Source organism: Muscardinus avellanarius (genome assembly GCF_963383645.1).
Source record: "Muscardinus avellanarius genome assembly, chromosome: 1".
Lineage (NCBI taxonomy): Eukaryota > Metazoa > Chordata > Mammalia > Rodentia > Gliridae > Muscardinus > Muscardinus avellanarius.
In genome coordinates, this window is record NC_137786.1 from 158,687,670 (window position 1) to 158,699,994 (window position 12,325).

The 12,325-nt window shown below is 44.8% G+C and overlaps 1 protein-coding gene across 1 annotated transcript in view; it reads right to left on the minus strand.

Moving 5' to 3' along the window:
- The window catches only part of HEPHL1 (hephaestin like 1), a gene marked incomplete at both ends in the record, with an annotated part of 85,937 nt that extends 76,126 nt beyond the window's left edge, over window positions 1-9,811 (minus strand). The window contains one exon of the mRNA XM_080692610.1: window positions 9,642-9,811. Coding sequence (XP_080548736.1) covers window positions 9,642-9,811 — 170 coding nt within the window. The remainder of the gene's footprint in view (window positions 1-9,641) is intronic.
- Window positions 9,812-12,325: the final 2,514 nt, after the last annotated feature.

The following is a 12,325-nucleotide window of genomic DNA, read 5'->3' on the forward strand; positions in this document are numbered from 1 at the left end:
CCCTGCCTTTGACTTTTCTCCATCCACTCTGATGTCGCCATGACTTGTCTAGCAAAGCCACCCCAACAAGAAGAGAAATGGAACATCGGAGGGCGAGAAGCACTTGCTGACTCCCCGCAGCACTTAGTACACAAGCTGAGCTATGCTTTATCACTGGGTTATACATGGACTTTCATTTTGCACAACCTCCCAGCTGGCCACCCATCGAGCATCTACATCAGAATCACTAGGCACATGTGCTAAATGTTTAGGCTCTCAGGCCCCATTTTAGGATGACCGGATCAGACTTTCTGGTGGCAAGCCCTGGTGTCTCAGGGCTCATCAAATGATGCTTTCCAGGGCTCCCTGTTCTGGTCCTTCTTTCTTCCAACAAGAGAGTGCAGAGATTCTGCTCCTGCAGTTAGTTGAAGCCATGAGACTCCCAGGAGATGGGCTGTGAGTGGAAGGGACGTGGGTGACCTCGAGGTCAGGGCTTCTAATTGTCACTGCAAGGAAAACCTCGGCTGCAAAGGAAGCCTTCAGTTAAGATTGTGAAGTCCTGAGATCAAATCAGCCAGGATTTCTGGGTATGCAGGGCAGACAGTTGCCTTGGAGTGGTGGACGCTCTGCAAACTCCAGTGGGTAAGAAATAACCCTTTAGTTATTTGTTACTCCACATAACACAACCTAATATAACCTGACTCTGGTGTGCTTCCAAGTAGGGGAGTCACATTTCTATAGTACATAGCACAAAATATAAAACCATAGCTAACTATTTGATGGTGAAGGGGAATTCTGTTGAAATTGAAAAAGAAAGTGGTGCTTTAAAAGTAACAGAGCCGGGCTTGGTGGCTCACTCTTATAATCCCAGCAATTGGGAGGCTGAGACAGGAGGATCGTGCAGTTTTGAAGCCAGCCTCAGTTACTTAGGCCCTTTACAACTCAGTGAAATCCTGTTTCAAAATAAAGAATAAAAAAATAGGGCTGGGGATGTAGCTCGGAGGTAGAATGCCCCTCGCTTCTATCCCCAGTACTACAAAAATAAATAAATAAATATAAAAGTAAGAGAAAGAGAAAGCAGTTGTTTTAGTGTTTGTGCAAACAAGCTACCTCTAAGAACACATTATACATTTGAAACAGAAGGTCAGAAGCCCAGGTCCCACAAGTCCTGGAAGACGCAAACCTTGACCAAGAAACAGAGCAAAGGAGTTGCTTTAAGGGAGACTTACGTAAGAGAAATATCCCATCCAGAGTGAGCCCATCAGAATGTCTACCTTGGTGAGCTTGGCTGGGCAGCCTCACTGTAAGGCGCTGAGCAGTCACTGTCCCTCAGGAGCACCCCCAACCTACTTTCTCACATCTTGACTCAAGCTGAGAAGTACCTAGTTCCTGCTGTGAAAAAAATCCACTGGAGTTTCAAAGTCTCCTATTAGCAACTGCCTTAAAGAAGAAGTGGGGTTTGGACCATCACATTACCAAAGCCAGGTGGAGTGGGGGGATACCATAAAAGGAGATACCTTCTAGAAGCAAATGACATCAGCTGTTATCAGAAAAAAAAAACTGTCCAATCTGTTCACAGTGGTGCACTCCTATAGTCCCAGTACTTGGGAGACTGAGACAAGAGAATTGCAGGTTCAAGGCCAGCCTCAGAAACTTAGCAAGGTTCTCAGCAACTTAGTAACATCCTGTTTCAAAAATAAAATAAGGCCGGGGGTATAACGCAAAGGTAGAATGCCCCTGGGTTCAATCCCTGGTAACACACACACACACACACACACACACACACACACACACAGCACTCTGCCTCTGGGCATTGCCTCAGATTTACAGAGGTTGGCTTCTAGGATAGATTCCCAGGAGTCCATCGCTCACAAGGGATGCAAATATGATCAGCAACCCCACCGCCATGCAATGGGGATGACTTTCCCCATGAAGCAATTGTGGAAAATAATACATTTCAGGTATGGGACACTAAACTAGAAATTAGGGCCACGATCTCTTCATCTCAGTTCCTTCGCTCAAGAGACCTACCATCTGGTTGGAAAATCAAAACACATGCCTTAGAGAGTAGATAGCAGCCTGTAGTTTTTCATGTTAAGTGTCAACCACACTGCAGCTATACAGAGCCTGAAGGTCTGGCGGGGGCGGGGTAAAGAAGAGCCGCAAAGTCACGTCAGCAGGTGTGGGATCCGAGCAGGTGCGTGAGATCACCAGTCACAACAAGGACAAGTGGTGTCTGAGCTTGAGCGGACGTTGCTCATGGAGGAGAAAACAGCACCAGGTTGGGACAAAAACCACTTGGCAAAAAGGGTGGAGATGGGGATTAGACCGCGTAACTCAGCGCAGCCGCACCTTCTCTAATTAGCCTAATAATTTTCGAAGCCATCTGGGTGATGTGCTCCTAGATGATTCTTTCAACCTGATTCTGCCAGTACCACCTACATCTTAGGTCCGCCCTTCTCATACTTCACTTCTGAGCCCCTGAGAACACACACAACTTGTGTCCACGTGGTAAAGAACAAATGAGCCTGAATACAACTGTCCCACTTCAGGAGTGACTTAACCTTTCTGGATTAGAGTGTCTCGCCTGTAAGCCAGCAACAGTGATAGAGTCATCATGAGATTGCGTGAGAAGAGATGCTGAGCCCACGTGCAGCACCTGGGAGAGTGGTGCTCGGTCCACGTGGCGCCATGATTAGCTCTGATAAAGCTCTCTTAGAAAAGAGGGAAAGTTGAGCTGGGCATGGTGGCATATGCTTGTAATCCTAGTACTTGGAAGGCTGAGACAGGAGTATCACAGGTTGAAGATAGCCCTCAGAAAGTAGTGAGACTCTCATTGACCTAGCAAGACCTTGTTTCAAAATAAAAATAAAATAGGGCTAGGGGGTGTGGCTCTGAGGTAGCATGCCTCTGGGTCCAATTCCCAGTGCTACCAGAAAAAAAAAAAAAAGAAAAAGAAAAGTGACCCCTTAAATTTTCTTTCTCATAGAGCTCCTGTTCCCCAGGACCCACTGAGATAGTAGAGTTGCCATTTATCATGAAAATGGAGACAGTGATATGTCCACAAGCCAAGGAACACTGGACACTATTGGAAGCTGGGGTCCTGCTAACACCCTCATTTTACGCTTCCCCAAACTGGGAGAGAATAAACCTTTGTTGTTTTAAGACACTGAGTTCGTAGCCAGCCCTTTGTTACAGTGGTCACAGGAAACTAATATACCCTGAAGCAACTATATCACTATAGGAAGCAAAGAGAGATTTGATTACTTGCCTAGTAAGTAGAAAGAGAACTCTAAATTTAGTGATGGACACCAGAGCTCCATACTCCACCAGAGTGCTGGGCTGCTTCAGTGTCTCGGTTAGACCACTGCTGGACTATGCTTAGCTAGGAAAACTCCCCCTATGCCTTTTGGTGCCCTTGACCAAGGACAGATGATTGGTCGCCCCTCTGCACAGCATGTGAACCATGCCTGGAGCAGAGCAGGGACTCCGTGACACTTGCCTATCGTATCATCTATGAGTTCTCCAGATTCCACCAACCAGGCCTTGGGCTGTGTCATGTGCACGTGGGAAAAGGAAGAGGAGGACGAAGAGGATCTCGTGGCTGATAGGAAACAGAAAAGAAGGGGGAAGAGACTGCCTGCTACCTTGCAATGTCCATGCTCCTCTTCTCTCTTAGTAACAGACTCGAGTCCCTTTCTTGAATAGAAGAGCACATAGCTAAGGGCTGTATTTTAAAGTCCCCCCACCCCCGTGGCTCCAAGCATCTACTGAGCTATGGGCAAAATTGGTTAGGTAGAGTTTGGCGTGCTAATTGATTAGGTAGAGTTGCATGTAATCCTAGTACTTAGGGGGCTGAGACAGAAAGATTGCAGGTTCAAGACCAATGCATAGTTACTTAGCAAGACCTTGTTTCAAAATAAAAATGGCCTGGGGTGCAGCTTGGAAGTAAAGTACCCCTGAGTTTAATCCCTAGTACCATACAAAAAAAAAAGTTGGATAGAGTTTTGATGAGAGCCCTTAAAGGGTTATTATATTATTATGGTAGACATTGTGCCCCTCCTACCTCTTTCCGTCTTTTCCTCCTTCCTGGAACATAGACATGATAGCTGGAGTCCTAAAAGCCATCCTATGATCATGACTATCTGCTAAGGATGGTGAGTTAAGAGACAGAAATTCTCTAGTACCCTCCCGTACCATCTATCCACCGGCCTTGGGCTCCCCACTTTCAAGTTTCAAACAAATGCAAAATCCCAATTTGTGTAAGTTGCTAAATTTCAGTCTCTGCCAGCAGCTAAAAAACAATCGTTACTGATAGAGGGTGCCACAGCAGCTTCAAAAGATTCACCCAGCATCGGGCCCACACATGGTCTTTGATGTGGAAAAGAGAGAAGCTTGGATTGGAAAGTCATCATCTGTCTAAGTCTTACCTATATTCCCAAAGTCAGCAATACCTCCTGGGCTGGGAGGATGCTGGACTAATGTACGGGGCAGTAGTAGCCTTGAGTGTAGTTAGGGGGCATTGAATAAAATTCGGAGGCATTGAAAGAACCCAGAGGGGTGTTGAGTAATTTTTTTCCCCTGAAAGTAGGATAGTAAGTCAGTAGGTTTGGGAATCTGTGGAAAGACCAGGCACTAATGAGATCATATCCTTCCCTTCATTTCTCAGCTTACAAAATCCTCAATCACCATCCCACTAGTCCCAGTTGACCCTTCTATTAGAGGACCTGTGGGTCGATCACTCACACTCATGGCAGAGCAGGTCTTAGGGGTGTTCAGAACCCCTTCCCACCAATGAGCTGACCTAGTGCTGTGGCCAAGGAAACACTAACAGACTCTATTAAACTCAGGGTTTGAGCAGGGATCAGGCTCACTCTTATCCCAAGCCAGTTCTGCCATGAGCCAGCATCCATGCAAACCCCACATTTCACTGAGAAGTAAAGCCTGCATGTATGTCAATTGCCTAATGAGACCTGTGGTGAAAACTTGGCTTTAACTAAAGTGACCCCACTCTTGTCCCATTAAAGACCAGGCTTTACCACTGAAGCACAGTCACACCCTAATTAAGTGTTTTATGAGCCCGAGCAGGACCGGCATGAATGGATCAAAATGCTGACACCATCTCCAGGCAAATCAAAGGAGTGCAATGTTCCCATTAAGCCCAGTGAGGAGGAGGAGCAGTATGTTTAGGGGGAGAAAATACTTCTAAACAGACTATAACTCCAAGATCTTATACTTTCAAATATATTAGTTATTATGGTTTTAATTATATGTGTGTGTGCGTGCGTGCGTGTGTGTGTGTGTGCGCGTGTGTGTGTGTGTTTTGCTGGAAATTGAATCTAGGGGCATTCTACCTCTGAGCTACACCCCCAGCCCTATTTTTTTTTTATTTTGAAACAGGGCCTCACTAAGTTCCTGAGACAGACCACAAACCTGTGATCCTCCTGTCTCGGCCTCCCAAAGTACTGGATTACAAGCATGAGCCACCCTTGCCAGCTTGAATTATATTTCCAAACTCTAAAATCAAGCAATAATGCCAGGTTGGGAAGTTATATTGTACCATCTGTCTGCTACAGTTTCGGCGAAAGGCTTTGAATTTCCCATTCTATCCTTATGCATCAAGATTCCCTAGGCTCTCGATACTGCCAAATTCTGGTTTTTCGGATGTTTTTACATCACTGAAACTCTGGCAAGCCAATAAGTTTGAGAATCTATGGAACGGCCAAGCACTAATGAGATGCTATCTTTCCTTTTATTTCAAAGTTTACAAAATCTTCTCTCTGTCAAATGGAAAACAAAACAACAAAAACTGTTTTCCAGATTTTTGCCCATTCCTCTTATTTAGAGATAAAGCAACCAGAATAACTAAATTGATAAAGTCATTACTCTTTGCCTTAATGATTCGAATGCCTGGCCTTTTACTCTGTGCTTTGTGAGACAGCGTCAGTGGCAAAGCTCTGTGCAGAGAAGGGTGTTATTAAATACCTACACCTTCTATCAGCACAGTGCTTTCCTTCCAGGTGCAGAGGCAGCAGATGTATGTGAAACAATTGAAAGAATAACACAGAAAGAAAAAAATGCTGTGTCCAAGCCCATGATAAAGACCCCAATCATGTTAGGAAGGACACCGTTCAGAACTAGCCAGAGTTGCTGGAAAGCTTTATGAAAAAGTACAGAGTTGAAAATAGTTCTTAAAAGGGGGAGAAAGGATAGTTCAAAAAACTATACATGAAAGCCGGACGTGGTGGCGCACGCTTGTATTCCCTGTGCTTGGGAGGCTGAGACAGGAGGATCGCACAGGTTCGAAGCCAGCCTCAGCTACTTAGTGAGGCTCTCAGCAACTTAGTGAGACCCTCTTTCCAAATAAAATAGAAAATGGGTCTGGGAGTATAGCCCGGAGGTAGAAAGCCTCTGGGTTCCATCCTCAGTACCACATACAAGAAGCTGAGAGTGTTGGCACATGCCTGTAATCCCAGTACTTGGGAGGCTGAGACAGGAGGATTGAATGTTCAAGGTCAGTCTCAGCAACTTAGTGATGCCCTCAACACCTTAGCAAGACTGTTTCAAAATAAAAAATGAAAAGATCTGGGGTGTATCTCAGAAGTAGAATGCCTTTGGGTTTAGCCTCCATATGAAGGAAGGAAGGAGGAAAGAAGGAAGGAAGGAAGGAAGGAAGGAAATACTTCAGAAATTGTCATGTTACCACTATCAGTCTCAGGCCAATCTCAGGCATTCTCCAACCTCAATTTCTAGAAGGAAAATTTGAAAAAATCATTTCTCCCTTTTCACTCACCATTGCCAAAATCTTTCTAATTAGGTAAGATTTTATTTTCAATCAGCCTCAAAAATTACATCAGATGCTTTGAAAATTACATTTCTCATTTGACTTTAGGGAACAAAGAACTGAAATTGTATTTAAGGAAACTGTAACTAAGGAAAGCGACACCCAGAGAGAAAATGTGACATATTCCAGATCACAAGACCATTTGGGACAGAGCAAGAGTTAGAATTCTGATCTCTAGATTCCTGATTGAGGCTCTTTTCCTTCACTGTGGAACACTGGGTACCTGGCTGCCTGGGTCCTCTGCATCTCGGGCATTTGTCTGAGACTGAACATCTAAAACAGCAGGCTGTCAAGGTGCAGGCTACATCTCCTGCAGGAAGCTGAGGTGTGATAAGTCATTCGAAGTGGCTCCTTCCTGCTCCCAGGTAAATGGCACCATGCAGAGCACACATGCTGAGCTCCACATATGCCCCTCCACCATGGCCCCTTCATATGCACCTGGCATGTGTGTCCTGTGATCTACAAGCAAGTCCAGCAGCCTACGACAACTGTACCCTCTGAGGGACTTCTCTGAACCACCTATCACAACCATCAGAACCTCCACAACCTGACGGCTGGCAAAAGCCAACATACACTGCATGCTCACCAGGGCTCCCCTTTCACGAGGCAGCCCTGCACACGTGCTGGCCCTCTGCACTTCAGAAGGAAACACCTAGAGACCTTGACACATAGGCGTGACATCCCAGCAAGCTAGTTGTGCCCAAGGACAGAGATCCGCTTGTATAGAATCCTGGCACTGTGAAGCCACCTCGCTCTAATAGGACACCAAACAGTTTTCATCATGTCTATTTTCTTTTTCACCTTAAGAATTTTCATATATTTTCTTGCACTTTGCTCTCAGCACCATCTTCTGGCTGAAATGACTAAGAGAAAGCCTCTCATTTCTTTCTCTATCCAGGTTTGTAAAACAGTATTCTAGCATACGAGTATTTAAGGTACTGCCAGTTTGGTCACTGAACAGTAGTGATCACTTTTAACATCTCTCTGGGAAGAGTGACAAGTTCCAACTTAGTGTGCCTTTGGTAAGAACTGAGACTTCCTAGAAAGTTCTTACTTCCGAGTTCCCTGGCTTCCCTCAAAGCTGGACTTAATTCAGTGGGAAAGGATCACATTTACCATGAAACAGGTTTCCTGGCAAGAAGCAACATAGGCTCTGGTAGCAAAGCCATGCAAGTTTGGCGTGGCTGTTTATTCAGCAAACACTGGCAAGTATTTAACCTCAAAGCCTCTGTTCCTGATTTATAAAATGGGATTAATAAAATCTGCAAGGAGTAGTGGGTTAAAAGTCCTTAGTAAAATCCTTGAGTCATAGTAAATATCCACAAGTAGCTATACTGACATGGGCCTTCTAGGAAAAGTAGAATTTCTGTACTCAAACGTGTGGAAAGGCAGCCCAGCATCACATTTAGCTTGAAGACTGTATTCCCTATACTCAGTATACTCATTTTGAGCAGTCTTATGCTCTATACTTGCTCCCGTTGACCATTTCCTAATAAACCCTCTCTCTGAGACAGCAGAGTTTCATTATTAAAGACAGCTCCTGGCAGGTGAGACACCTTTTTAGTCCTATATTCATTGGTCACAGTAAAGTCTCTTGCCACCAATGGTCAGCAGATGTGAGATTGAAAGGAATCAGGAGCTTTCTTTGGAAAGAACCCTGCAGACATTGAACTTCCCAGTACAACATTTCAGGAACAGTCGTTGGCAACTTGGTTGGCAGGAGCATCAGTGTTCTTTCACACGCAAAACATAATTATGAGCACCTTTGTGTTGTTAGAAAGACGAGAAGCTATGTATCCAAGCCACCTGGATTGGAGGTCTTTTTCTCTAGAGTAGGAGGGCCGGGGGTGGGGGGTTGGCTCTTAAAATCGTATTGGCATACAACGTTCATTGCTGAATTTTAACTACTAATCTTATCTTTATGAAATAGAACCAAAATGTTGAATGGAATGGGCTCTGCCTATCAGGAAAAAAGCAAGCATTCAAACAGTGGTTGCCAGATCATCTCAGATGTTCTGAGAACCACAAAGCTAAAAAAAAAAAAAAAAAAAAAAAAAAAAAAAAGTACATGATGCCGTCTAGAGGCAGGGGATGACTTCATAGGAAAATCTGTGGAACAAGAAATTTAGGACACTGGACCCTAAGGGCAGGGAAGAAAGAGCTATTTTCAGGCAAAAATTAAATATCAGGAGCATAGAATACTCTAGTACCATCTCCCGGGCTATGCCATGGACTCTGAGATAATTGCCCTTGCAATGAAGACTAGAACAAACCTTTCACTGGAGAAAGAGTCATTTTTAAGGAAACTTTTAAAATTCCAGCCACATTTATTGTGATGTCCTCCTGTTTTAAACATTGTGAAGCAAAACCAGAACATTACTTATATCCTAGTTATAATCATGAGTTTTCATTTGTAAAATAAAAGCTAAGAAAACACATTTTTAACATTAAAGAATTCTTGAAAATTCTCAGATTTTCATCCTGTTTTTCTTTTATTTATGTCTTTATAAACTGAGTCCCAACCCCCCTAGAAGTTGCTAGTGAAAAATTATCCTTTCATCGAATAAGCCAGTACTCAAAACACATGGCTCTGTATATATCTCTTCACAGACAAGGTCAGCGATGGCTCAACAAGTATGTAGAGCTAAGAATTTCTTCTTACCAACTGCGATCCACCCATGCAAAGGTTCTTCAAGCAAAAGCAAAACTTTTCTATTGATCTCTATCGGTTTGCCTCCATCATAACTACCCAGGAACTACAACCTTCCCCAAAGAGACCAAACCTGGGAGTCTGTGAGGACCCTGCATTCACACTCACTTGTCTTCTGCAAAACTCGTGCCAGTAATAACATTCTTCCCTTGGGGGACATAGTTCCAGTATTCTTCAACGATCCCGATATGGTACGTTCTGGTAAGCGCAGCAGCCAGCCCAGGCAGACCCAGGAATGCGAGCAGAAGGATGCAGCCAGCCGGCTGCTTCCCAGGCATTGGTGGATGTAACGCAGCCAGGCAGCCGGTGCAGGAGGCAACCCTGTTGGTCCCTCCCCCTCACTTGGAGCTACTTATAAATAAGGAATGGACAAAGCCCAGCTCCTCCTCCTTCGGTAGCTCAGGGTTGGGACAGAGGCTGACACTTGTGTAAACACAGCAAGCCCGATGGGAGAGTTTTCATGATGACAAAATTTTGCCAACCACCCAAGAAACGTGTAAGTGGCTTATTTATTTATTGCTCGGGCTAAACAGGCCTGTTTCTGTTAGATTGTGGCACTGCGCTCTGACATGAGTCACTGATCTTTGCCAGGAGTGGTAGCGTAAGGACTTGAGCCCAAGGGTCCCCCCCCCAACCTCTTCTTTTTTCCTCCACACCTATTACAGAACCGTATGATAACCCGAAAGGTGGGCTCGCCTGAGTGAAGCATCAGGAAGCTTTCCAGGCACTGAGGAAGGAAGGTCTTACTTCTGTCAGGAAGGCAGAGGGAGTGATGTGATCACCCTCCAGCTTGTTTTACAAGGCTACATGAAACAATCAGGTCACATCATAAAGTTCATAACAACGCTGTAAAACCCCACTACTACCCACCAGCTCACGCACCTTCTTCCCCAAATCCTCTCAAACCCCAACAGCCAAAATCTTAGAGGCAACCACCCTCAAGCAGCCAGCTGCCTTTCCCGGGATGAGAGACAGTGATGAAGGGGGAGGAGCCTTTGGCACCGGAAGACAAGACGCAGCAGTAGGACTTTGGGTAGGAAGGTGGAGGGTGTGCCATGCCTCTACGTGTTCTCGTCTGTGACCTAGAATCTCAGTGTTGAAAGACCTTGTTCAACCTTGGAAGAAGGCCAATCTGATCTCCATGCTGAGCTGCTCTTAAGGCAGCAGCCACACAGTGGCGGAAACAGCCTCCTGGGCTTAAAGGGTGGACAGACTTGGGTTTGAATCCAAGTCCCACCACTTACCAAGTAATGGCGCTGAAGAATGACTTATGCTGAATCTGTAAAATAAGGATCAGGAGATTTTTATTTGGGGAGATACTGGGGGTGGAACCCAGGGGCATTCTACCTCTGAGCTACTACACCCCAAGCCCTACTTTTTATTCTTTATTTTGAAACAAGGTCTCACTGAGTTGCAGAGGGCCTCACTAAGTAGCTGAGGCTGGCCTGCGAACCATGATCCTCCTGTCTCAGCCTCCCAAATGCTGGGATTACAAGCGTGTGCCACCATGCCCAGCTTCAGGTTATTCTTAAGGAGGTTTAAATAGATGATGTCTGCAAGGTGCCCAGCAGAACCCCCAAGCACAGAGCAGGTGCTCAATAGACAGAAAGCCCTCCTCCTCGTGGATATGCCTTGTCAGCATATCCACCAACATTCTGCTTTCTTTCCACTTCTCTTTCCAAAAGGCCCATCCACCATGCCTGCCACCAGTTTCAGGTAAGGAAGGTTTTTTTCTTTAAATTGTAATATCCTATAGATATTCCATAGAATAGGTTTTGAAGTAATATCTGACTCGATAATATACAGTGAGAATCCTGCCTCATAGCCAGGCTCTTTTTTTTTTTTTTTTTTTTTTTTTTGGTGCTAGGGGCATTGTACCTCTGAGCCACACCCCCAGCCCTTTTTAATTTTTTTTTTAAATTTTGGTGGTACTGGGGGTAGAACCCAGAGGCTTTCTACCTCCAGGCTATACTCCCAGACCCTTTTTTTTTTTTTAAATTTGGAAACAGGGTCTCACTAAGTTGCTGAGAGCCTCTCTAAGTAGCTGAGGCTGGCTTCGAACCCGTGTGATCCTCCCGTCTCAGCCTCCCAAGCGCGGGGATTACAAGCGTGCGCCACCACACCCGGCTTAATTTTTTTTTTAATTTTGAAACCAGGTCTTGCTAAGTTGCTGAGGGTGTTGCCAAATTGCTAAGGCTATCCTGGAGCAGGCGATCTTCCCATCTCAGCTTCCCAAGTACAAGTGCCACCATGCCCAGGTAACAACATCTTTGATTTACTGATTTGTGTTTCAGTTCAGGATGCTGGTAGAGTAATTGTCATAGCACATTTTTCTTTAAATGAAATCTACTCTTGGGTCTATGAGTTTGGAAGCTTTATATGAGTGTTGCACATTAACCATCACTAGGGAGAACTCACAGCTGGTCTCTGAGGATGGTCTCAAAAGAAGTAGAGAATTAGGAGTGTTTAGAATCTGGAAATGTCACAGGCCAAATAACTTTTTGTTTACAACCGGGAGAGCAGGCCACCACTTTGGGCCTATCAAAAACTTCATGAGGATATACTCTACCCAAGTTCTTTTAGATGGGAGAAACAAGAAGTATAAATGATACAAATAAAAAAACAACAAAAGAGTTAACTTTGCTACTCAGGATACTGAAGACATATCCATCATGGTAACACTGGAGAGGCATCACTAACTTCAGATTCCAACCTAGATCTGCACAGAGTAGACCAGACTGAGAAAAGCAGAGTTGTTATATATAGCAGATTAAATCAGCACATTCAACCCA